General features: G+C 41.4%; 4 protein-coding genes and 1 long non-coding RNA gene across 6 annotated transcripts; 3 read left to right on the top strand and 2 right to left on the bottom strand.

Moving 5' to 3' along the window:
* The first annotated feature begins 79 nt into the window (after window positions 1-79).
* On the top strand, window positions 80-5,589 carry LOC115726715 (formate--tetrahydrofolate ligase). Of its 2 annotated transcripts, XM_030656721.2 has the most exons (5): window positions 80-457; window positions 538-687; window positions 2,842-4,017; window positions 4,603-4,749; window positions 5,025-5,589. In XM_030656721.2, exons 1-5 carry the CDS (start codon window positions 296-298, stop codon window positions 5,298-5,300), a joined length of 1,911 nt encoding a protein of 636 aa, XP_030512581.1. In that variant the 5' UTR covers window positions 80-295; the 3' UTR covers window positions 5,301-5,589. The 2 variants fall into 2 exon arrangements, with proteins under 2 accessions (XP_030512581.1, XP_048137297.1); XM_048281340.1 differs by lacking the exon at window positions 2,842-4,017.
* Window positions 5,590-5,983: 394 nt separating this feature from the next.
* Window positions 5,984-8,620, bottom strand: LOC115726754 (peroxidase N-like). The gene is made up of 4 exons (XM_030656784.2): window positions 8,346-8,620; window positions 7,332-7,514; window positions 7,009-7,174; window positions 5,984-6,622 (listed from the first exon to the last, which is right to left on the bottom strand). Exons 1-4 carry the CDS (start codon window positions 8,568-8,570, stop codon window positions 6,192-6,194), a joined length of 1,005 nt encoding a protein of 334 aa, XP_030512644.1. The 5' UTR covers window positions 8,571-8,620; the 3' UTR covers window positions 5,984-6,191.
* Window positions 7,128-7,846, top strand: LOC125315656. Its single transcript, XR_007198928.1, has 2 exons — window positions 7,128-7,250; window positions 7,320-7,846. It is a non-coding gene; the product is annotated as an uncharacterized LOC125315656 (long non-coding RNA).
* Window positions 8,621-11,369: 2,749 nt separating the features above from the next.
* On the bottom strand, window positions 11,370-12,748 carry LOC115726741. The gene is made up of 2 exons (XM_048280759.1): window positions 11,653-12,748; window positions 11,370-11,556 (listed from the first exon to the last, which is right to left on the bottom strand). Exons 1-2 carry the CDS (start codon window positions 12,746-12,748, stop codon window positions 11,483-11,485), a joined length of 1,170 nt encoding a protein of 389 aa, XP_048136716.1. The 3' UTR covers window positions 11,370-11,482.
* Window positions 12,749-17,600: 4,852 nt separating this feature from the next.
* Window positions 17,601-18,764, top strand: LOC125315551 (putative F-box protein At5g55150). Its single transcript, XM_048280760.1, has one exon. The coding sequence runs from the start codon at window positions 17,601-17,603 to the stop codon at window positions 18,762-18,764; it is 1,164 nt and encodes a 387-aa protein (XP_048136717.1).
* Window positions 18,765-24,166: the final 5,402 nt, after the last annotated feature.

A 24,166-nucleotide genomic window follows, 5' to 3' on the forward strand; every position in this document is an offset into this window, starting at 1 on the left:
GGCCAAAAGAAGAAGAAGAAGAAAAGAAGCAAAAAATCCACGCCCTGCTAAAAAGAAATTGTTATCTCACCAGATGCGGCCTCATTGCTTTGGATAAGACTCGCTCGCACGCGCTCCGAAGTTCCTTTCCGCTCGGCTCCCAAGCCAATCGCCACCGACGTTTGGGCAAATTGTTTATTCGCGTCGTTCGACTCGAGTCGATGCAACAACGATAAAAAGCAAAGATGCCCAGAATCTGAACCTCAGTTCTTGGTCGCAGACTCCTAAAGATTTGTCCAATCCAAGAAGCGAGAAGATGATCCCGTCGAAGACGCTAAGGAAGTTGCAGGTGGTGTCCCCCGTGCCGGCCGACATCGACGTCGCCAATTCCGTCGAGCCCTTCCACGTGTCCGAGATCGCCAGCGAGCTCGGTCTCAGCCCGAATCACTACGATCTCTACGGCAAGTACAAGGCCAAGGTGAGTGTCGTCGGCTTGAATGGTTTTACATGATGAAGGAAGAGGGAATTGATCGGAGTGGGGGTATGTGGATTGTGTAGGTCCTGTTGTCAGTGCTGGACGAGCTCGAGGGACGTGGAGATGGGTACTACGTGGTGGTCGGAGGCATTACCCCTACTCCTCTCGGGGAAGGCAAATCCACTACTACTGTTGGGCTCTGCCAAGCTTTGGGTGCATTCCTCGATAAGAAGGTAAAGCCTTTCCTCTTCTTTCGATCGCCCATTGTTGGTTCTCTGGTGATTCATTCGGAATCGATTTGAAGTCGGGAATTTAATTGCGGAATCCCATAGGACGTGGCTAAATGCGGGTTTATGAAACTGTTTGCGAAGGCGTTTACTGGGTTGTGCGTTTTCATCGATGTGATTGTTTTTATTTCCTAGACGTATCGCTTCCTTCTGTTATAATCGGATATGTTTATTTTGTTAATATTGAGAAGAGGGGACTCATTCTAACTCTAGCATGGTGATGCCAAACATGATAATGAGATTTGATTTGTCGCCACATTTCTTTATTACCCATTTGTTGGATTCCAACAATGTTAATTAAGTGTTGTCTGATGATCTAAGCCAATAAGTGTCAAACTTGAAAGCTTTCAGTTTTTGGCATGAGGCTAGGCTATTATGGTGAACGTGGACCTTCTCTTCTGTCCCTTTTGTGGGATTTGTCATTGTTCCCTCTCCAGTTGGTTTCTCCTAAGCTTATGTATGAGGAGCTTTATGATTGAAAATGTCAGCACCTCAACAGAAAATCTAGCGAACTTCCAAATTCACCGACGTCTTTCAACTGTGCTATGGGTATTTGCAGGACATGGTCTGAATGCACATGGTGTGAGTGGAATCATGGTCCTGACTTGCTTGAGCACAATATCATGTGTATGCACTATAAATCTAATTGCTACGACCCTAAGAGTAATTAAATAATCTGAATGTGTCACAGGAAAAACATAAACTTGTTTGCTCTAATAAAGTTCACTTTCTTGTAGTATTTCAGAAAAGCTAGGTTCGAAAATCTATTTCAGCAAATTGATCGAAACTGATGTAAGGGATACTATAATCTATGGAAGTCACTTTGTTTGTATGTCCTGAATGACTAAAATCCCTCTGAAGTCTGTCTTGTTATATGCGATTCTGCATCAGTTAGCAAGAGAAAGCTGGAGAGATCGTAAAAGTATGATCTACCTGAACTGTTACTCTCCTATTAAGACATCTTGAAGTAAGAGTTGCTCTTTCTTTGTAACTTCAATAATTTCCATTCTCATCTAAATATAACAAATCGTTCTTTTGCCATGTTCTTTTAAATCTGTTAACAAATAAAAATTTATGCGGCATTGCTTGTGGCCTTGGCACAAGCTGTTCTGCTTCCACCTTGTTTAACCAAGAATCATGTAAGTGATGAAATCAATTGTTGGCATCAATATGCAGTCCAGACATTTTAAAACGAGTTTTATACATTTATTTTGTAATTATGAGACCGATTGTCTACTGCATGGAGTGCTGGCATGTGAGAGGCTGGTGTTAGCATCAGTTTCAGTTAACTTATCGGAATGGTTGACTCAGTCACCTCTAGATTATCAAGTTTATGATCACTTGACTGTGATCCAGGGGCAGATCTCCCCCACCCAATCCAACCCAACCTTAAGAAACTATCATCTGGTCCACCTACTAATAAAAGTATACAAAAACTTCATAAACCTTTTTTTTTTTTTTGGTAAGGAAAGCACAAATGGAGTGTAAAGGAAAAAACTTCATAAACCTTTGCCCAACGTTAAAGGAACTTTTTTGTAGATCCCAACTTTAAAGGAAGTATTGATGGGCACCTTTTTGTAAACACACTTGGTGTACGTGAAAAGATCTATCACAAATGTTGGATTTGATGTTAGTTTGGTAATATTAAACACTATCAAAAGTTTGCATTCTGCTGCTCTTGGGAGAGACCCTTTAGGAAGGAACTTTGATCTGCTTATTATCTTAAAGAGTCACAAGCTATTGCCATACTCAGAAGGCCGTTAAGTTAGTTACATACTGTTGCTGTTTGTTCTTGTATCAACAAGTCATCTCTCTATCACTGCCAAAAAAGGTAAGGCATCTTTCTCCGTGAATACATTTTCAATAATTGAAAGAATGAATTTATTTTCACTAAAGAATTCTCTGTCATACGTTTCTAGAGCGCCCCCCCCCAAACAAAAAAAAAAAAAAAGAAAGAGAAGAAGAAAGAAAACTCTAAGGATGCGTGGTCCCTTAATATGCTTATTCCAGTTCCCTCCTTGTGATCCTTGATTTTGGCTGTTTATTGAAGCATGAAACTAAGTGATTACAAGAGATCTCAACATCTAGTTACGATTTTAGGTGGTCACATGCCTGCGTCAACCATCGCAAGGACCCACTTTTGGAATTAAGGGTGGCGCTGCTGGGGGTGGCTATAGTCAAGTCATTCCAATGGATGAGTTCAATCTTCACCTTACCGGAGATATCCATGCTATAACTGCTGCAAACAATCTTTTAGCTGCTGCTATTGATACTCGGATATTCCATGAGTCCACACAGTCAGATAAGGCACTTTTTAACCGGTTATGCCCACCCAATAAAGAAGGTAAACGGAGCTTTAATGATGTCATGTTGAGGCGTCTGAAGAAGCATGGCATCTCCAAGGACAAGCCAGAGGATCTATCCCCACAAGAAGTTAAGAAGTTCGCTAGGCTTGATATTGATCCAGATTCTATCACATGGAGGAGGGTGATGGATGTAAATGATCGGTTCTTAAGGAAAATTAGCATTGGCCAGGGGCCAGAAGAGAAAGGAATGGTGAGAGAAACAGGGTTTGATATTTCAGTTGCTAGTGAGATAATGGCTGTTTTAGCCCTTACGACATCTCTTGCAGATATGAGAGAGAGGCTAGGGAAGATGGTGATTGGAAACAGCAAGACTGGAGAACCTATAACTGCTGATGATCTCGGCGTTGGAGGCGCTCTAACTGTGCTAATGAAAGATGCTATTAACCCTACTTTGATGCAGACACTGGAAGGGACTCCTGTACTTGTTCACGCCGGTCCTTTTGCTAATATTGCCCATGGGAATTCGTCCATTGTTGCGGATAAAATTGCATTGAAATTGGTGGGTCCGGGTGGTTTTGTGGTGACAGAAGCTGGTTTTGGTGCTGATATTGGTACAGAGAAATTCATGAATATAAAGTGTAGATATAGTGGATTAACCCCTCAATGTGCTGTCATTGTGGCAACGATAAGGGCCCTGAAGATGCATGGGGGCGGGCCTGAAGTTGTTGCTGGAAAGCCTCTTGACCGTGCCTACTTATCAGAAAATGTTGCTCTTGTTGAAGCTGGTTGTGTGAATTTAGCTAGGCATATCTCCAATACGAAGGCGTATGGTGTGAATGTGGTTGTGGCGGTGAACATGTTTTCAACAGATACTAAAGCAGAGTTGAATGCAGTGAAAAACGCAGCACTCTCTGCTGGAGCCTATGATGCTGTTGTCTGTACTCATCATGCTAATGGTGGAAAAGGAGCGGTAAATCTCCTCCTCTAAACATAACAATGTACCTTAAATATGTTGTATAATTTAGAAAACTTAAGTGGTGATAGCTAGCTGAGTGTGTATTCCCATAAAAAATTTCATCAGAAGTGGAATTCACCATTGATGTCTTATTTCTGAGACAAGACCAGGTAAATCACATGATATCAGCACACTTAAAGCAGTTCTGATCCAACTCAGATGCTTAACTAGGGAATCCGTTACTGCTATTCAGGATTTAATTGCTCCTTATCTTTGACGAACTCTGTTTTTTCAAACCTTTAGTTTCAAGTTTAAATCATACCCCTATCAACTTTGTTGAATAATTCAATTACGTTCTTCTGTTTAAGGCATATGCCTTTTATTTCTCGACTGTAAAACCGAATTCATTTAGCACTGCCTGTTTTTTCTGTCTTATTGAACATCCGAAAGTGCCAAGTGCTTTTTGGAGAATTGTTCCTGATTATGGTCCCTCTCTTCTCCTGGGCATTCCTCGTTCACTGTGGTTGGTTTGCCGGTGTTTGGTTTGGTACAGATTGCTTCCGGTGCCACTAATTCTTCATTAGATGATGTGATTTACAGGTGGACCTTGGAATGGCAGTTCAAAAAGCCTGTGAGAATGTAACACAACCACTCAGATTTTTATATCCCTTGGACATAGGCATCAAGGACAAGATCGAGGCAATTGCAAGGTCATATGGTGCCAGTGGTGTTGAATACTCAGACCAGGTAATTTTTTCATGCCATCTCTGCAATAACAAGTTCTTTTCATGTGATGATTTGTTTTAGGATTAATCTCCTAGGTAGAAAGTTTTGTCATGCATTCTACTTTCCGCGGCATTTCTGGTTCAGAAGATTTTCCATAGAAGAGGTTGAAAGTTACTTGTGGCTAGTTTCCTTTTGTTCAAAATACAGACAATTCATCTTTTACAAATCTCAATGCTAATAATTTGATTTGCAAAAGTTTTGACTCTTGCTGATTACTTAGAACATTGGTCTCACAGGCCGAGAAACAAATTGAAATGTACAGTCGGCAAGGTTTTTTGGATCTCCCAATCTGCATGGCGAAAACACAATATTCGTTCTCTCACAATGCTTCAGAGAAGGGGGCCCCATCTGGATTTGTCTTGCCAATAAGAGATGTCAGGGCCAGCATCGGAGCAGGATTCATATATCCTCTGGTTGGAACCATGAGCACAATGCCGGGTCTTCCCACAAGGCCTTGCTTTTACGACATTGATCTTGATACTGCGACTGGCAGGGTCATTGGTCTGTCGTGAATTCAGAAAAGCACTCCCCTATATTTCTGCATCATCCAGTTGCTAGCCTGGAGAAGGCATCCTGAACCTCGTAAAGCAAGATATCGGTTAGAGCTAGCTTCCTGTCGTTGTTAGGCATCCTTGCTCTTCTCATCTTGTCCATGTTTCAAGTACATCATGAGGAGAATCAATAAGATATAGGTAACTGTTGGCCAGTCTGTATCACCTCAGGTGTATAATTATTAAACTTGATTTATGTTACTCCTATAAGAGGATTACATAAAATAGCATATGAGATTCTACGACTCTACCGGTATCTATCTTGAGGGAGATATGCAAATGCTGGTGAGTACATTTTTTTTTTCGCGGCATTGCATCTTCAGTTTTGAGAAATACTAAGCTCCATGTTTCGGTTGCCAATTTCTGTGCTTAAAGTTGGTCTGTGTACCTGATTACTTCAACAAATCAAAAGGAGTCTAATTCTATGTTCTTTTGATGCAAAAGATGGGAATCTGTCTTGTCTCCTAGAACTGATGATGAGCTTTGAACTGTCATACTTTGCTTCTGATACGGCATCTACTGATTCTGCCTCTGCTTGCTGTAAAGATTGAATCAGGACTTCTCAAGATACTTCCACGTTTCTCTCTAAAGCCACTTGCTTTCTCCATTGCACCCGTATTTTATCTATCTGCACATCTATGAACGAAGGCAATGACATGAACAAGTAGATTGACTATTGTTTGAGGAACCTGTAAACCATACTACATTCATGTGGTGCACTTTATTAAGTGTTACAGATCCTGGCTGAGCTCATGAACATTATAATTTAGAATACTACGGTGACATGACCAACCTCTAGCATCCTGCACACAGTTGTTACTACATTTACGTTCCTTACAGGCAGCACGCAGCTCATGAAGAGTTAACCACTCTACAGTTCTTCCGAATCTCCCCTTTGGAACCAGTGAGTGGACTGATGTTTCCCATCTTGATCATTGAGTTGGCAAAATCGGTGAAGAAAAGGCCTGAGTTGCTGACATAGGATTGTACTAGACTTTTCGTGGTAGGACTGGCTGTGCTGTTGTCACCAGAATAGAGAACCTGATCCGAACTGAGAAGGCCCTTGTTTACAAGCAGATTCTTGAAGTAGTGGTTGTCAAATAGATCGGTGGAGTTGCGGTCTAGGGAAGTCGTCTTGTTTCCGTCGCCATTCACAGGGCATAGGGTTTGCAGGTCCAATGTCATAGTTGTTTCGAGCGTGGGGTCTGTGCCTGTGGTCCCCGAAAAGTTGAACAATCTGTTGCTGAAGGTGGCGCACCTTGCTAATCCAATTGTATGACTACCTGCACATAAGACTCTTTCTGTTCAGCAGTGCGCGAAATGATCCTCCTAAACGCTATTAAGAATGGCACACACTCCCTCAGGTAACTTCAGATGGGTTTGGAAATGAGAACAATTTACAGCAAGGTTTGTGTGATTCGATAGGACCACATGGAAAGTTGACAACACGGTCAGAGTTCTGTTGCCTAATTCAAGCTTGATCAGGGAGTAAAATGACTACGGTTTTACATAGATGTTAAAACATGGAACATGGTACGACACTAACTTGGTCCTTAATTGAACGAGAGAACCGAACAAGCAGTTTGTGTAGAAATTAAACACTGAGGACTGTCCTCGAAGTACCTGATAAAGCACTGATCCAAAAAAAGAGAGGAAAAGAAAAGAGTACCTGATAAAGCCACCACATCTGCGACATTAAGGCCAACCGCGGCAAACTTGGAGATGATAGTGTCTAAACTATCAACAGGACCTGGAAGGCCAGTGTTTGCACCAGTCTGATTCGCCACTAATCCGTCCCTTCTTCCCAGTAGAACTTTCCATGTCGGCCCCCCACTCTGCACATCAAATCATCAGATGCAGTTCCTCTTTTACGACGAACACAGTGGACCAAAATATTCGATAGTGTACAAGGTACCGTTGATTCTTGTATTTTTGGGTGGAATCCAAACATAACTCTTTAAATTTCTCGTATTCATTCAGGTTGGCACTTACCAAGAGCACAGAATCTCTGGCGGTCATGGCTAAGATGTCGGCGCACGATACAGCTCCACTGCACAAACTCTCCACAGCAGTTTTGATGGCGTCCACGACTTCAAATCCTCGAGCGGAGTTAAGGTTGGGGAAAGCAAACTTCTCACCGTCACTTCCATCCAGGAGAACCGATCCATCGCATCCCTGGTGTGTGAGCAGAGTGAAGTATTACAGGAAAGCATCCAAGCCATGAATGATGATGAAAACATGACGGGCTGATAAGTCAATGAAAGATGGGGAAAAGACTGACGAATGAATGGGAAGACTCTCATAGCCTTCCGAATCCTAGGAAGTCCTAGGATTTTGAGGCAAACAAGATGCAGGCAACTTACTGTCTTCCCAAAAAGGAGGAATAGGAGATTGAATTTCTCGTTCTAGGAATGGTCAAGAAGTACCTTTCTGTTCACTAACTTGTTTTGTGAACAATGATGTCCCTTGCCAGGTGCAGCAAATCTTTTGTTTGAGTCCGCGTGGAATTCACATGAACTCCTGACCGCAGTACATTAGGTGTATTGGGTTCCTAGAACCTAGTGTATCCCATAATAGTACGGCTTGCCCTTGTGTGAGAGCAAAAGCTAGACTTTAATCTCAAGTGATAATAGTTCAGCTGATTAGCTTCACAGAAAATCAACCATGGGAAGGAGCGCATTTTACTCATATTTGCAGTTTGAAATTGCTTAGGGAAATGAGTTAAACGAAACTATCTACATGACCAACAAGAGTCTATCGTCAAATTCTCCCAGTGATTTCCGCTTGGTAAGAACCTAGAGGAGTCCACAAAAGAACCTACGAGCAAGAGAATCAATGTCTGAACCTTCGTAACATCTACCAATGACAAGAAACTACCGACTTAGAAGGGCAATAACACAAAGCTGAAACAAGAATTTATATAATGATCGAGCAAGAAACCTAGTAATTAAATGCATGGTACGATAACGATCGCGTTCTGACGATTATGTTAATCACACGACGTACATTGACAAAGCAATCATGGAAGTGAAGCCGGAGCAAGGAAGCGGCCATTCTCGTCTCAGCCTTGATAGCATTCTGAACTTCTTTCCTCACAATGTTGAGCAGACCAGGACAACTGGTCGAGTAGAAATCTGTCGTGAGCTGAGATTTCACACCCACGAACCAGATCAAGAGAACCACCCGTAGCAAAGAGCGACTCCTGACGCTTGTGCCTCTAGACATCTTCATGAAGGAATTACAGCTTCAAATCCAATGAACTACCCGTGCTAGGGCCACTCAACTATGATCTATTTATAACAGCCAGGAAGACCACTGACTAGGAACTGAGTGATATACCCAAGAAATGCTTAATTAATTATCACGAACGATCGTTTTTGTGGTGATATTATCTTGAAGCATGGTATGGTGCTGGTGATGTATGGCGGCTGCATTAGCGCTAGTGTTTCGCCGGCATGAACTCGGAGTGATATTCGCGTTAAACCTAACTCGATCAATTAGCAGCTTGGAAATTGCGGAAAGCAATCCCAGGAATGTGAATAAATTAAAGCAAATGGTGGTTTAGTGTGGTTATCACTAGGCGTATTATTATATGAGAGGATATTGCATGCAATACATGTAAGTTTCGGAAGCATTCGGGGTCATTACAAAAGCTAAAATCGAATTTGCTTCCACTTAAGCGCATGATTAAGATAAGATGAACCTCATAGCTCTACTCGTAGGTTTGCGATGCACATGCCACGTGTACGGCATTATGCTGATCATTGTGCTTTGGGAGATAAGGTCAACGATATCTTTTAATTTTTAGCTGCAAATTTGTTTATAACAATGTAGGTTTGGGTGAAAGATCAGAATTCGAACAATTACACGTAGGATAAGTTAGCTGATTCGTTGACACTCCAATACTAAGGAAAAAAAATATATTATCCTCATTTGTAATCACAAGGCCTTCATGAAGCCCTTCTAAGAGCAAAGTATATGAGACTGAAGACAATGTTCAGGATTTAGCATCCCGATGAAACAACGACATACGAAAAATCAAATGAGATTTTCCTTACGTAACGATGAAAAAATATTTTTCACTTCATTTCAGGTTTTAGCCAAATATAAAAAAATGTTGTCATTTTCTTGGAAAATGAAGTTTTGAAAGATGTTTTTCAAAAAGGTCAAATTTTCGGCAAAACAAACGGAGCATAAAGTTCTATCCATTTGTCAATGATTGAAACTAAATTCGAGGGTGTATAAGCGCGCATAAGCTTGTCACATGGTTCGTTGGGCTTGTACTCCGTGGATTAACCATGCTGAATTTTTAGGGGAAAACTATAAAAAAAAAAGTCTTAAATATATTGCCTTGGTATCAATTCAGTCTTAAACCTTTTAATTAGCCCAATTTAGTTCTAAACCTTTTGCATCCGACCATTCTTGGCCGAAAATCGTTAACGTGTACATTTTTTAATAACTTTTTTTAAAAAATTAAAATTTTTCACTTCATTTCAGGTTTTAGCCAAATATAAAAAAATGTTGTCATTTTCTTGGAAAATGAAGTTTTGAAAGATGTTTTTCAAAAAGGTCAAATTTTCGGCAAAACAAACGGAGCATAAAGTTCTATCCATTTGTCAATGATTGAAACTAAATTCGAGGGTGTATAAGCGCGCATAAGCTTGTCACATGGTTCGTTGGGCTTGTACTCCGTGGATTAACCATGCTGAATTTTTAGGGGAAAACTATAAAAAAAAAAGTCTTAAATATATTGCCTTGGTATCAATTCAGTCTTAAACCTTTTAATTAGCCCAATTTAGTTCTAAACCTTTTGCATCCGACCATTCTTGGCCGAAAATCGTTAACGTGTACATTTTTTAATAACTTTTTTTAAAAAATTAAAATTTTAATTATTCCTTTTATTTCATTTGGGCGAGCGAGGTGATGAGGGCCCTAGGCGAGGCCACATTTGGCAAGGGTTTGCTAGCACTCGCACGTGATCGGCAAGGGTTGGTTGGCCCTCGCCCGGTGGTCGGCAATTCTCGTTGGCCAAAATGAAATGAAAAAAAAAAAGTTTAATTCTAATAAAAAGATTATTTAAAATGTTCGCGCCATGTAGGACGGCGGGAGTTCACCTTAGCAGTTGCCGGCCAAAATTGATTTGGATGGACTAAATTGACACAAATACAAAAGATTTAGAACCGAATTGGTCTAATTAAAAAGTTTATGACTGAATTGACACCGATGTAATAGGTTGAAAACTTTTTTTGGTACTTTTCCCCATTTTTAGATTTTTCTTTAAATTGGATTTTACATTTATCAATCGATTCTCTTTGGTCTCTATCTCTATGGAGATAACATCTTACCAGGTTATATATGTAAGTTGCATAAGACATAATATTGGAAATTTATTGCTGTGTAGTTTATTCCTTTTTTACTTATGCAATTAGTGTGAGAAGAAAATTCAGTTTAAACTGAACTCAAGATTCCTTTTTCCATTCTCTTCTATAGGAAGACTTGGTTGGTTTTATGTCTACTATCATTTCTTCATCCCGGACCAACTACTATTTATATAAAGCACCAAACTATTTTTATATAAGGATTTGGTAGGTCTGGTCCACGGGAAGATTTAGCACCTTGGTGTCGGATTATTACTATGTATTTCATGATGTGGCAAATTTAAAGTCGCTATTGACTCTCTCACTCTAGAAGAGAGAAAATATTGAATTCGATCTTAATTAGATCTACTCAAGTTTGAATTCTCTGCTCCCGTAATACTAATTATATCTTACCAATTTGATCTCTATGAATTTTGTATCTATTCATAGGCATGGCGTGAGATCAAAAGCTGCAATGTTCGTGGATTTCGTTGTGAACAAAACTTTCCTCACCTTCAACCTTTCTTTGGCACAATTGTTCCATAAGGTAAGTGGGTCTCTTGTTCATATTTTGTTTGTGTTGGATGATCCATGGACAGCCCCATGCATCTACACTTTGCTATTGTCGGGGACAACCATGCTGCCTAATTCCAGCTCGAATGTCGGATTAAGCTTGGAAGAACAGTATTGCATTCGCTCGGAAATTGCAATGCTGGAATCTACGTGAGAACGCATGATGATAGTAGCAGAAAAATGGAAACTTCTATTGCAAGATGAGCATTTCAACTAGAAGTAATCGCCGACATAGGGACCCATGAGCTCTGACCCGTCGAGACCAATCGATCCACCACCACCACCACCACCACCACCACCAACACCAACACCACCACCACCACCACCACCACCACCACCACCAACACCAACACCACCACCACCACCACCACCATCACCACCACCCAAAATGCCGGTCAGCCCATGGAACGCCTCCGACCCACCCGATTGCCCCATCCCAGTAAAGATTCCTCCAATTGCCATATCCTTCACACCACCCATCATGCCGTGATTCGCTCCATAGTACCCGGGATTCCCATAACCGAACCCTTGGATTGGTAGAACCGCTGCGGCCATTGGAGCTCCGCCACCATTCAGCCTCAGGTATATCGGTTGGTTGTTGATCCCTTGAGCGCCGTTCAGATACACGACGCCGTTGTGGCCATATGCCGCGCTTGGCCGGCTTTGGGGGACACCCACCGGAGGGTTTGTGCTGTTGTTTATGGGACCCCGAGCGGCGAACACTGTTGTTCCATTCGGACTCATTGGGATTGGTTGAATAGTGCGCGAGGCAGTGGTTGGGCTAAAGGGGTAACCGCTTGCTTGGAACCCGTTTGTGAGATTGCCTGACTGATGGATATAAGCAGCGTTGAACGCGTACTGCGATGTAATGCTTGGTGGGGTTGTGGTGTTTAAAGGAACTTGATTAGCGGTCATGGTCATTGCATTTGGGATGGCAAGAACTGGTTGATTGGCCACCGACGTATTACCTGGATGAAAGTTGTGGAAGTTCCCCTGTCCCCCGAATGGCGAATTTGCTGATTGAGTATCAGAAGTCGTGGCGTTTACCAGAGGTGCTGGTTTGACGTTTGCAAGACCACGGGATCTGCAAGAAGCTTCCAAGTTTGGTCCAGTTTGAAGTTTGGCACAACATATGTGCACGTCGAAATGGCATTGCCGGCAGCAGTAGAGCCACTGGTTGGTACCCGGTTGTGCGCAGTGGTCACAGCTGAAGCCTTCTTCTCCTTCATAAGGCGGTTTAAATTCCAGAGTTAGTAAATGAGGATGTGGATCGTGTGTAGTGGACGGGGGTAATTCGAAGCATCTTTTGTGGAGAAAGAAATGGCATGGCATGCAGGCGAAGTAGTCCTCCCCTGGGAGGATGTTAATACTGCAGCCGGAGCATGGTGTTTCATTGGTGTTGTGAATTTTGGTGAGTACTACTGGATGATGATGCGCGTCATGCTTTTGGTCTTCTGCTTCTTTATTTAGCCTGCCCATGTCCCTCCTGTGTGTTTTGAGTGTGTTTATATGTGTGTGTGTGTGGAACAGACTAATTGTGGTGCGAGATAAATGATGGCTTTATATCTCAAACATTGAAGGCGTGTTGGCTTAAAGACCTCGAAGATAAGCTCTTGTTTGAGGGATTCATGGAGGGTATAGATATTAGTACACGTCAAAGATTCGTTATCATATGCTGCTTTGGATTTTCCCTAGAAGTGCGAAACCAGAAAGTAATATACGACATGTAACTAGCCGGTAAGATCAAGGGTTGCATAATTGGGATTGAAGTCCGCCTTTCACATTGTGGTGGTGACATTGAAAAAGCGATGTTTTGGCTTAGTTCTCTTAACTAATTGTAAGACATTGTTATCAACTATCAGGGTAACTTGTCAAGATCTCTCTCTCTCTCTCTCTCTCTCTCTCTCAATGTGATAGAGTTGCAGGTCAATTTCTACTCTTAACAGCACCTCGTTGGGCTCATTTCCTGAGGACACAGATCAAACCAATGTCCAGTTACTCTGTACTTTTAGTGGAAACCGACAGGAAGACAACATCTATTTTGGCAGGGGTGCAAAATATCACCTGTTTTATTCGATACGTTTAGATGTCATGATGAGAGTCTTATTATTTGTCCTGTCATTGAGAAACTCAAGCGAGTGAAAATGAAGATGGTATTATTTTATCATCGTTCTTGTTTGCCTTTTGCATTGGTCCCTATGCAGCAAGAACCTTTCGCCGGACTAGAAGTTACCAAGAAATTTCTGGCCTCGACTCATTGCTGGGTAGAATTTTATCTGCCATTAATTTTTGTTTTGTTAAGATGTTGACACAATTGGTGCAAGACATGTTAATGATCAATTCAAGTTGATTGAAGCAGCTAACTCTTCAAACAAAGCTCGTCAGTTTGTGCCTGGGGGACTGTTTTCCGGGCTTCTGGCTTCTGGCTTCGGTGCATGTCAAAAAGCTAGTTTTGACTAATGGGTTGTGGCTTTTAACAGTCACGTAGTGAAAGTAGGTGAAACATATACATGAGATAGCAAAAAAACTGAAAAAAGATCGAACAATTAAGGACTTAATTACCGAAAAGTTCTGGCCAAATACTTGTTTAAAAGAAGTTCAGTTATAGGACTATTGGAAACATGCGACTATCTTAGGAAATATAGGATGGAAATTAGACCTACCTATGGTATGTGAAATTATGGTATGAAGTACGGATATGAACCTTCTATACTTCCAAGTAGCTCCTCTTCATCTAAATTGTGACTGTGCAGGAAGTTGTCATGGTTTAGGTTATAAGCTGACATATCCTATTGAACTTGTTACAAGAAGAGCAAAAAGTACAGGGATGAGTACTTACAGCTTAATCTAATCTCATAGGTGTTTTTCCATTCAAATTTTTAACCAAAAAAATTGGATTGGTTCAGGTGAACTGCAGCAAAGGCTCTGCATGTGATGAAAGTCTACTTGTCCTTAATTTGCCAAGACTGAATTATATCTCTAATGGCCTTTCAACACTGACTTCCGAAATCCATTGCGATACAAGCAAACCCGCGTGAGAGTTGCTCCATTATAGCCTCACACTCAATTGATGTCATAGTTGACCCCATATTTCTCCAATGAGGCTGCTATAACCATTAGGCAGATAGACCTTTTGTTATGTAGCATAAGCAAGTTTGGTGCCTCAATGGTCTTGTATTTCATGCTGAAATGAAAGAAAACCATTCGCATAGATGTGCTGTGTCTGATATGGCGGTGAAAGCAATTAACAAGACAATACACGCTAGCTCAGGAGGAAGAACACATTCAGAGTTTTAACTGTTCCAAGCCTGGTACTAACCAGTAACCACCAATGCAGCAGCTCTTGAAAGCTATGTCACTCGTGCCCATTTTGATAGGTCAAACTATATTACAGTGAAGACAAATAGTGAGAACCATGCTAGGTTCGACTTAAACTATCGTGAACTCCATATGTTTCTTGGCATCCGATTGATTCTGTTTACCATGGTAAAATAAGTTTACGCAGTGCTTTTCCGATTATTCCAGTTGGTCCATCGTGATTTGAACCCATTGAGCCCTCATCCCACCCTCCTGTAGGATCTTGAAACATCTCTTGCCCAAATGCTTGACTAATCCCAGAAGCAACTTCTCCTACTACCATATTCATACCTCCTTGATTAGCTTCATTTCTAACTGGAGCTGCATAAGTCAACCCTTGATTACGATGAAAAACAGTGAGCACTGGAGCTCCACCATTTGGCCCGAGGTATATTGGTAGATTATTCTTGCTTGAGTACTGCTTAAGTAGACAAAGCCATTGCTGCTGTACATTTGTCTTCCACTTGGAGAATTAATCCTCTGTAGAGCACAAGCAACGTTTGGTCGGTGTTGGGTGGCACCCATTCGAGGGTTTGAATTGTGTATGGGACCTCAGGTTGTGTTCGTCATCGTTCTGATTGGAGGGATACAAATTGCTTGATTAATACCTGAGCCACTACCACTGGTTGGGTCAAGTCCACGACCATTTGCTTGAGACCGGTTGAGGACTTGCTTGACTGGTGAACACAAGCAACATCTGGCTGGTACTGCGAGGAGACCATTGGGACGGGCGGCCGTGAGGCTATGTCGTTGAAGGGACCTTGAGTAGTTGTTGCCATGTTTTGACTAGCATGAGCTTGTTGAATTGTCTCTGAGACATTAACTTGCTTGAAGCCTTGAAAACTTTCGCATGACTTGCCAGATTGAGTAACAGCAGCGGTGTTGATGGTTGGCTTCTGTGTGCTATTAGGAAGACTAAGAGCTCTGCTTGAAACATCAAAAACTGGTTTCTCCTGAATGATGTTATGGACTTCCGGTGCTTCCTGAGATTTGAAGCAATGAAGGTGCACATCGCAATCACACTGTTGACAGCGATAGAGCCACTGGTCAGAACCTGGTCGTCCACAGATGTCGCATTGGAAGCCTTCTTCTCCTTCGTAAGGAGGCGTAAACTCCGATAATAGACGGTGAGGGTGTGAATCATGGATAGCAGACAAGGGCTTTGTTGCGCACAGACTGGATATCTCTAAGGCAGATATTGTAATTGTAGGAGAAACCAGAACCAGGAGTCCCGCATGCCTTGCAATGAAAAGAGGGTGACAGGATAAGAATCAATTCATGATTCGAGTCTGAAGGGTGATAGATTTGTCTCGGCAACTCAGAGCAATCTCTGTGGAGAGAGAAGTCGCACGTTGCGCAGGCAAAATAGCCCTGGCCGGTGAGGATGCAAATTCTGCAGCTGGAGCAGATTTCTTCGCTTGTTTTCAAGAGTTTGGTGAGTTGTAGGGCGTGATCATGGCTGAAATGCATGATCACTTTCTCTTGACCTTCTGCTTGATTATTTAGTCTTCCCATACCTCTCCAATGTTTAGTTCCTCTCACTGAGGGACATCTTATTCTCATGGTCTAAAATCTGTTATCTACGTACGATCTGTGAAGTGAAAAAGGAAAATATTGTTGAAGTTGGTAAGGGGCGACCCACTGCAGGATGTGTGATTCACATGCATTGTGTGTTGTAAAATATCTGAAAAATATAAAAGCAAAAGCAAACTAATTAATTGTAAGCGGCACAATCACTAAAAATAACTGGCCAAACCTCTTTTTACACGGCCGATTGCATTATAAACAGCAATTAGAAACCACTATAATTTTGAGAGAACAATTATCTTCGTTGTTCGCACTTTTGCTAATTTTGTCTTATTGACAAAAAATTGCTGACGTGGACGCTCAGCATCCTATGTGGTCTTGCCGGCGTTGGTGTGGATAATTATAAATAATATGTATAATATCGAATATTTATATTTATGTTTTTTTTATGTGTTTATTTTTTCCTAGTTGCGGCGCCGGTGGTGGTTGACGCCCTTGCTGCCCATCGTCGGAGGGGTTGGCAGAGGTCGCCGACCCCGTGCGAGGGCGCCCACTTCTAGTCAACCATCGGTCGCCCAGGGCGAGGCCTTGTTGGCCCTCTCCCGAGGCTGTGAGCTTTGCTAGCCCTAACGAGGCTTCGGCGGCCCCAAGTGAGGGTTGGTGGCCCTCCCTAACATGGGAAAGCGTCGACATCATCTAGATTTAGACGTCCTCGCCCGGGCTGGCCGGGCCTTGGGCAGGAAAGACCTCACCTTGGCCTAGCAGAGGGCTGGCTACCCTCACCTAAGGCCGGCAACCTTTGTCGGCTCCTCTATCGATGGGCGGTGGTGGGCCGGTGCGGTGGCAGCCTCCACTAGAGCAGCCATTCCTTACGTTTTTAGTTTTGCTTGTTTAATAAAGTTTTAGGTTTTCTTTTTTAGTTTTTAATCTAATTTAAAAACAAAGAAACAAAAATAAAAATAAAAATAAAAATATTATTGAAAATTGTCCACGTACGTGCCGGCAATCCATGTCAGCAATTTTATGTCAAAATTAGCCTGATGGACTGAATCGGCAGAACATGAAAATGTTTAGGTCTCAATCATCAAACTTAAAAGGTTTAGGACTAAATTGGCAAAAGTGCAAAAGGTTTAAGACTTCTTATGCAATTTTCTTGATTTTTTACGTTAATGAATATGCAAAAGGTACCTTTTTATCATGGATATGGGTTTTAGAAATTTAGTTATAACTTTAAATTTTAGATGTGCATCCTCCCAGAGTTAGTTAGCACAGTAGATAAATCCCATCGAAAGCCTATCTCTTATTTGATCGGATTCTATCATTGGCTCGGAAAAGGAAACTACATCTTTTTCGTGGTGTGTCCAGATCTTATAAATTATTAGACTCCTCCTTTGGTTAGTGAAGAGTCTGCAAAGTTCCTTGCCTGCGATCGAGTGTTCACGAAAACATGAGTGTTCAACAGGCAGATTGGGCATCTCTTCCAGGAGACATTATGGATACTATTTTGAAGAAGTTGGGATCGTTTGATGAATACTTCCGCGTCGGCCGGGTATGTATGTCGTGGTTTTCTTTTGTCAAGGATCATACAGAGTTTAAGGAGTTATCGCGCAAACAAGCTCCGTTATTAGTGATTCCAGCGATAAATAATCGTCGAGATAGACGTAATTTGTACAGTGTGATAGATGGCAAGACTTATGGTGTGCAAGTAATTTTGCGCTACAATAGAAGATGTGTCGGCTCTAGCCATGGATGGTTGGCGACCGTGGGAAGAAAGATGGTTATAACCCTCACGAATCCATTCTCGCAAAGACAAATTCGTCTTCCTCCGATATTCAATCCTCCCAAGGGAGACATCACAAAAGGCAATCCTCATTGCTTTTATTTGTGGGTTTATAAAGTTATTATGTCTGATGATCCAGATCTGTGTCCGGAAAATTGTGTGGTGGGAGCGATTTACAGTGGGTTTGCTAGATTAGCATTTATCAAGTTGGGTGATGAATGTTGGACTTACGTGGACATGAATCTCACATTATTTACCGATATTATATTTTCTCGCAAATTATTGCATGCAGTTGACAGATATGGAAAGCTCATATCTGTCGACCTTAGTATCGACTCATATGTCGGGGAAAATGAAGTAGAAGTCATTGTGCCGCGTTGTATGCCAAGGCAGTCAGATTTTGCATACATCGTCGAATCGCGCAACGGAAACATACTTATGGTTCGAAGATTTCTGGTGAAGCAACCGGAGCACAAGGATCTTTACCTTACCAGAGAAATTAGGGTTTTCAAGCTTAAAAGGAATTCAAGCGCGCGCTCAGGGTGGATTGAGGTTAAGAACCTGGACGGGGAGTCCTTATTTGTCGGAGATAGTCATTCGACATCACTTTCTTCTTCAGAAATTCCCGGGGTGAAGCCGAACTGCATCTATTATACGGATGATTACTTCCACGATGGACACTATCACTACAAAGAAGATGGACCTCTGGATATGGGAGTGTTCGATATGGACAATGGAAGCTTCGGATCACATTACGTTCTGGATCCTTCTCAGAAGCAATTTCCTCCTGCAATATTCATTACGCCGAGTTTCTCACATAATTTTCCTTAGATTGACTTTATAGTTATAAGCAATTATTTATATGGGAGATTTTCACCTCATCGAGAGACCTTTGTAAGTTTTTACTTCGTTTATCGCTCACTGTGTTTAGCTGCACCTTCAAGCAATCTTATAAAAAACTTAATTACGCAAAATTATGTAAAACCCAGGAGCATAATTGTTGGGTATTTGATCCACAAATTTTCCTCTTCTCAGCAAGCCAAACAGTAATTTCACCGGGGCAGTACTTCACATTATTATTTTTACTCATTAGATGACATTTTGGCTCATTGTGATGTTTTTTTTTAGCTTTTTTCTTTTGGTCTGGATTCATTGTGATGTTGAGAATGCCATGTTTCTTTTTGTTTTTTTTTTTTAAACTTTTCTTGGCCAAATTATTCAAGCAGATTTAGTTTGATGGCGTATCGCATTGATTTTGTTGGAATTATACTTGTGACATGTTTTTTACTTTTTCTTTTGTTTGCCGTCATTATGGATAGAGCTAGACTTTTAAGAAACTCAAGTGGGGCACTACAATTTCAATCTATGGGGAATTCCTTGAAAAAAAAAAATGAAGGTATAATTTTAAGAAACTCTTGGACAAAAAAGCAAAATAGGTGGCATATTAATAGATGGGACCATGTTTGACCTTCAAATTTTAAGTGAGGGCACTTTGCTAGTTACCCAAGCCAGAAAAAAAAAAAAAAAAACAGAAGAGGAAATTTGACACTAAAGGCAATTCCGTCCTATCACACCTCCGGGTGTGGCGGAGACAAACCGGCTATACCGATAACGCGGGCGGCCTCGATGAAATTAATTTTGTGTTAAGGATTGTTTAGATTTTATTGCCTGCTCTTGATTTGAGAACTTTGTAAATAATAAAGTACGAAATAAATAACTTTGAATCTTTTAATTTAGAACAAAATGGCAACTAACATATACTAGAATAAAAAACGATAAAATCAAAAGCTCCACCAGAAAATTTCGTCCGGCTACAACTCCGGGTGTGGTGCAAACAAACCTGCTGTAAGACATGGGTGTAATGAGCAATTCGAGTTGATTGAAACAGTTGACTTTTGGAAATGCCTAGCATGACCGTCCCACCAATTCTGACGGTGGGACGGTCAAACTCTAATCACAAACCCCTTTTTGTGAAATCGGATCACCTGCTGGTCCGGTTTCACCAAAAGGACTGCCAAATTTCTTTTTCTTTTTTTTTTTTAAATTGTAAGCTAAAATTAAAAAAACAAAATTATAGGAGGATAATATCCAATTGATAATATTCAAATAATAAGTTGCAACTTTTAAAATAGTAGATATTATTCTCCGACCAAATAAAAAGATCACAAGGATATCGTTCCCAAAATACAAAAATATTCTTAATAACTCAAAAAAATAGGAACATACACTTAAAATGTTGGCTTCACAACTAAACGAAATCATTGTGCAATGCAATGGCTTCTCATTCCTTTCGCTCAAATGAAATTAATCCAGAAGGACTCTCCGGTGATCTAAAATTAAGACCAATTATATTGATTATGCACAAAACAAATGAAGCAAAGAAGAACTCAAAATAAGAATTAGTAGAGAAAAAAATGTACCCTGTTGATCCAAATCTCGTTGATGAAGATGTGCAGGGACCTAAAACATTGCAAAGTCAATCTTAGGATCACATGAGTCAAAGCTAAAGTTTAAAAAAAAAAATGATCAAATCTCGTATATGAAGATGTGCAGACTGCAGAGAGCTAAAACATTACAAAGTCAATCTTTGGTCTATTTTTATACATTACCTATTCCAACGTTTGGTTCATTGAGAATATTCACATGACCATGAGACACCCGACCCTATATCATTTCACACAGATAAAAAGTCAATTTATAGTAGGGTACTTTATTTCAAAGCAAACTTATAACAAGTATCGGCAATGATTGAAAACGTCCGATCCTTTGTTGATTACAAATCATATTTTGAGCATAGGTACGGTGACTCGTTTGATCCAGATTCCTACTAGTGTGAAAACTAATGAGATTCCTTGTCCCCTAGTTCCTATTTTCGTATTTTGGGAACAATATTTATGTAATCTTTTTATTTGGCCGGAGAATAATATCTACTGTTTTAGAAGTTGCAATTTGAATACCAGTCCCATAAGCAACTTCTCCAACTGCCATATTCATACCTCCTTATTTAGCTTCATTTCTAACCGGAGCTGCATAAGTTAACCCTTGATTACGTTGACGAACAGTGAGCACTGGAGCTCTACCATTTGGCCCGATGTACGGTGCCCTCGTCCATCGGGCCACTAATATGTGCCCGTAGCTCTTCCGCAACTCCCTCCCTAAGGAAGGCTAATATTAAGAACTAAAGGAGCAATAACACTTTTTCGCGTATATTGGTAGGTTATTTCTTGCTTGAGTACTGCTTAAGTAGACAAAGCCATTGCTGCTCTACGTTTGTCTTCCACTCGGAAAATTAGTCCCCTGTGCAGCATAAACAACGTTTGGTCGGTGTTGGGTGGCAACCATTGGAGGGTTTGAATTGTGTATGGGACTGTGTTCGTCATCGTTCTGTGTGTGATACAAACTGCTTGATTAATACCTGAGCCACTACCACTAGTTGGGTCAAGCCCACGACCATTTGCTTGAGACCCGGTTGAGGACTTGCTTGACTAGTAAAGACAAGCAACATTTGGCCTGTACTGCGAGGAGACCATTGGGACGCGCTGTGAGGCTGTGTTGTTGACGGCAACTTGAGTAGTTGTTGCTGCTGCTGCCATGTTTTGACTAGCAAGAGCTTGTTAAATTGTCCCTGAGACACTAGCTTGCTTGAAGCCTTGAGACTTGCCAGATTGAGTAACAGTAGTGGTGTCGATGCCTGGCTTCTGTGGGCTATTAGGAAGACTAAGAGCTCTGCTTGAAGATTCAAAAGTTGGTTTCTCCTGAATGATGTTATGGACTTCAGGTTCTGCCAGAGATTTGGAGCAATGAAGGTGCACATCGTTGTCACGCTATGAAGCACCGACACGTGAAGAAGGCAACCGCGTCGGTGTCGGACACGCATCGGACACGGACACGCGTCCGACACGCGGTCAACGCGTGTCGGAGATCTGACACGGAGTCAACGCCAGTGACACGCTCGGGACACGCGAGTCGGAGAGGAAGGAGGGCGTGAAAAGTACTGATCTGGAGCCATGACAGAGACGAAGGAGAGAGCCGGCGACCGCAAGTCGGTGGAGAAGGAGTGCGGGGAAAGCGCGGATCTGGAGGAGAAGACAGAGTGCAGAGTTGTAGGTAGAAGCAGATGCAGCGACGAGTAGAAAGCGAGCCAGCGCCAGAGCGAGCAGAGAGCGAACGCCGGAGGAGAGACGAGGCAGCTAAAATCACGGAGGTCGGCGTCGCCGTCGCCGTCGCTTGCTTCGCGAGACAGAGAGGTAGGGGCGACGCAAGATGAGAGAGAGCGCTGGGAAGACACAGGATGAGAAGAGAAGATGAGAGAGGAGAGAGAGCGTTAGCGTGGGGAACGAGATATTTCCTAAAAGTAAAGAGAGAGCGGGGGAGGTGGGAGAGGGGGGCAACACAAAATCAGAGAGAGGGGAGAGATCGTTGGGAAAACGCAAGATGAGAAGATGAAGATGAGAGAGCCATTGACGTGGGGAAGACGAAAGATGACGGGAGAGAGTGAGAGAGCGTTCAGTCTGTGTCTCATCAAGTCATTTCGGGAAGCATCCTTCGGTCAAGTGATTCATTTTTCTTTTTTATTTTATTATCTTTTTTCCTTGATTGGCTGAGCTTAAATTACGGGCTGAATTACAGTAGAAATTTATTTTTTATTTTTTTGTAAATTCTCTATTTCTATAAAATGTCATAAAAATAATAAATTATCTTTGTATATAAAAAATATTCTTTTAATAAACAACGTGTCCCAACGTGTCGAAATTCTCTATTTTTTGAGAAAGGACGTATCGGCGTGTCGTGTCGTGTCGTGTCCCGTGTCGTGTCCGTGCTACATAGTTGTCACGCTGTTGACAGCGGTATAGCCACCGGCGAGAACCTGCTCGTCCACAATGTCGCATTGGAAGCCTTCTTCTCCTTCGTAAGCAGGCGGTGGGAATCATGGGTAGCAGAAAAGGGCTTCGTTGCGCAGAGACTGTGGATATCTCCAAGGCAGATATTGCAATTGTAGGAGAAACCGGAACCAAGAGTCCCGCATGCCTTGCGATGAAAAGAGGGTGACAGGATAAGAATCAATTCATGATTCGAGTCTGAAGGGTGATAAATTTTTGTCGGCAATTCAGAGCAATCTCTTCTTGTTTCCTTCGGAGGAACTTGGCACGGAGGTGACATTTTTGGGGAGGACTAGATAATCCCGGCAGTCCAACCGAACCATGAGGACTGATCATACTGTTGTAGGCTTAATTCATGTTGTTACTATGCAATGACGTGTTGCCAACATGTTGCTAGTGATCGGATGAATTTTTGATTTGAAACGTTCTTTTAAAAAGAAAAAAAGAAAACAGTTTGGTAAAATGTTTTTTATTCATTGCCATGTTTTGAAGAACGTGCTTTTTTTTTTTTTTCTTTTCGGGGCCAAATTATTCAAGTTGATTTGATTTGATGGCTTATCCAATCAATCTTGTTAGCTCTTTTTTTTTCATTGCACATGATGAGTGAGTTTTTTTTTTTTTTTTTTTATCGAAACACATAACGAGTGAGTTTCCGGTGCATAAATTTACAATTTCTAGTTTCAAGTTTAAACTTTCACCTTACTCAAATGCTTACAAATGATTTTAGATGTGGAGGATTAACGAATAATCAATTTCAGTGTATGACAGTAGAACATAATTGGAAGCCTTGACTATAGTTTAGGAAGGAAAAAAAAGAAAGAAGAAATAAAGCGCGAGGATTTACTCTCCATTAAACCTCGAGGCCTCTCGGTTTTCTCTTTTTCTTTATACAAAGCCCCGGGAATTTCATTAATAGAAATAGCAGATAGAGGACAAGGCTGGTTTGTCTACATCCACACCCAGATTTGTGATCGGACGGAAGTGTCAAATTTAAGATTTGAAGGTCAAACATGGGTCTCATCTGTTAATGTGCCAATGTTTTTTTTTACCAGAAACTTGTCATCTGTTGATTTATAGTGCCCGAGGCTTTGTATAAGAAAAAGAGAAAACCGAATAATAAACTTAAGAGGTAGAGAGACTTAATTTTTAGATTTGTAGAAACATAACAACTAGCATTTACAAAAACTACAATAAAAAAGGGGAAATGATAAATTCCACCAGAAAAGTCAATGCATGTGAATAAAGAGAAAATAACACATAGGGAGTGTGGTAAATAAAACGAGACAATAGTTTCATTCATAATAGGTGGAGGGATAACGGTGAACACGGACTTTCAAGTTACGTCTATTATCA

Source organism: Rhodamnia argentea, chromosome 6, assembly GCF_020921035.1.
Source record: "Rhodamnia argentea isolate NSW1041297 chromosome 6, ASM2092103v1, whole genome shotgun sequence".
NCBI classification, from domain to species: domain Eukaryota; kingdom Viridiplantae; phylum Streptophyta; class Magnoliopsida; order Myrtales; family Myrtaceae; genus Rhodamnia; species Rhodamnia argentea.

Excerpts from the sequence above, each read along its gene's own strand:
- LOC115726715 (XM_030656721.2), top strand. The coding sequence starts at position 296 with ATGATCCCGTCGAAGACGCTAAGGAAGTTGCAGGTGGTGTCCCCCGTG. Across the intron at positions 458-537 it reads ACGGCAAGTACAAGGCCAAG|GTCCTGTTGTCAGTGCTGGA; the intron begins GTGAGTGTCGTC and ends TGGATTGTGTAG. Across the intron at positions 688-2,841 it reads GTGCATTCCTCGATAAGAAG|GTGGTCACATGCCTGCGTCA; the intron begins GTAAAGCCTTTC and ends TTACGATTTTAG.
- LOC115726754 (XM_030656784.2), bottom strand. The coding sequence starts at position 8,570 with ATGAAGATGTCTAGAGGCACAAGCGTCAGGAGTCGCTCTTTGCTACGG. Across the intron at positions 7,515-8,345 it reads TCCATGATTGCTTTGTCAAT|GGATGCGATGGATCGGTTCT; the intron begins GTACGTCGTGTG and ends CTCACACACCAG. Across the intron at positions 6,623-7,008 it reads AGATGTGGTGGCTTTATCAG|GTAGTCATACAATTGGATTA; the intron begins GTACTCTTTTCT and ends TCTTATGTGCAG.
- LOC115726741 (XM_048280759.1), bottom strand. The coding sequence starts at position 12,748 with ATGGGCAGGCTAAATAAAGAAGCAGAAGACCAAAAGCATGACGCGCAT. Across the intron at positions 11,557-11,652 it reads TGGGCTGACCGGCATTTTGG|GTGGTGGTGGTGGTGGATCG; the intron begins GTGGTGGTGATG and ends GTGGTGGTGGTG.
- LOC125315551 (XM_048280760.1), top strand. The coding sequence starts at position 17,601 with ATGAGTGTTCAACAGGCAGATTGGGCATCTCTTCCAGGAGACATTATG.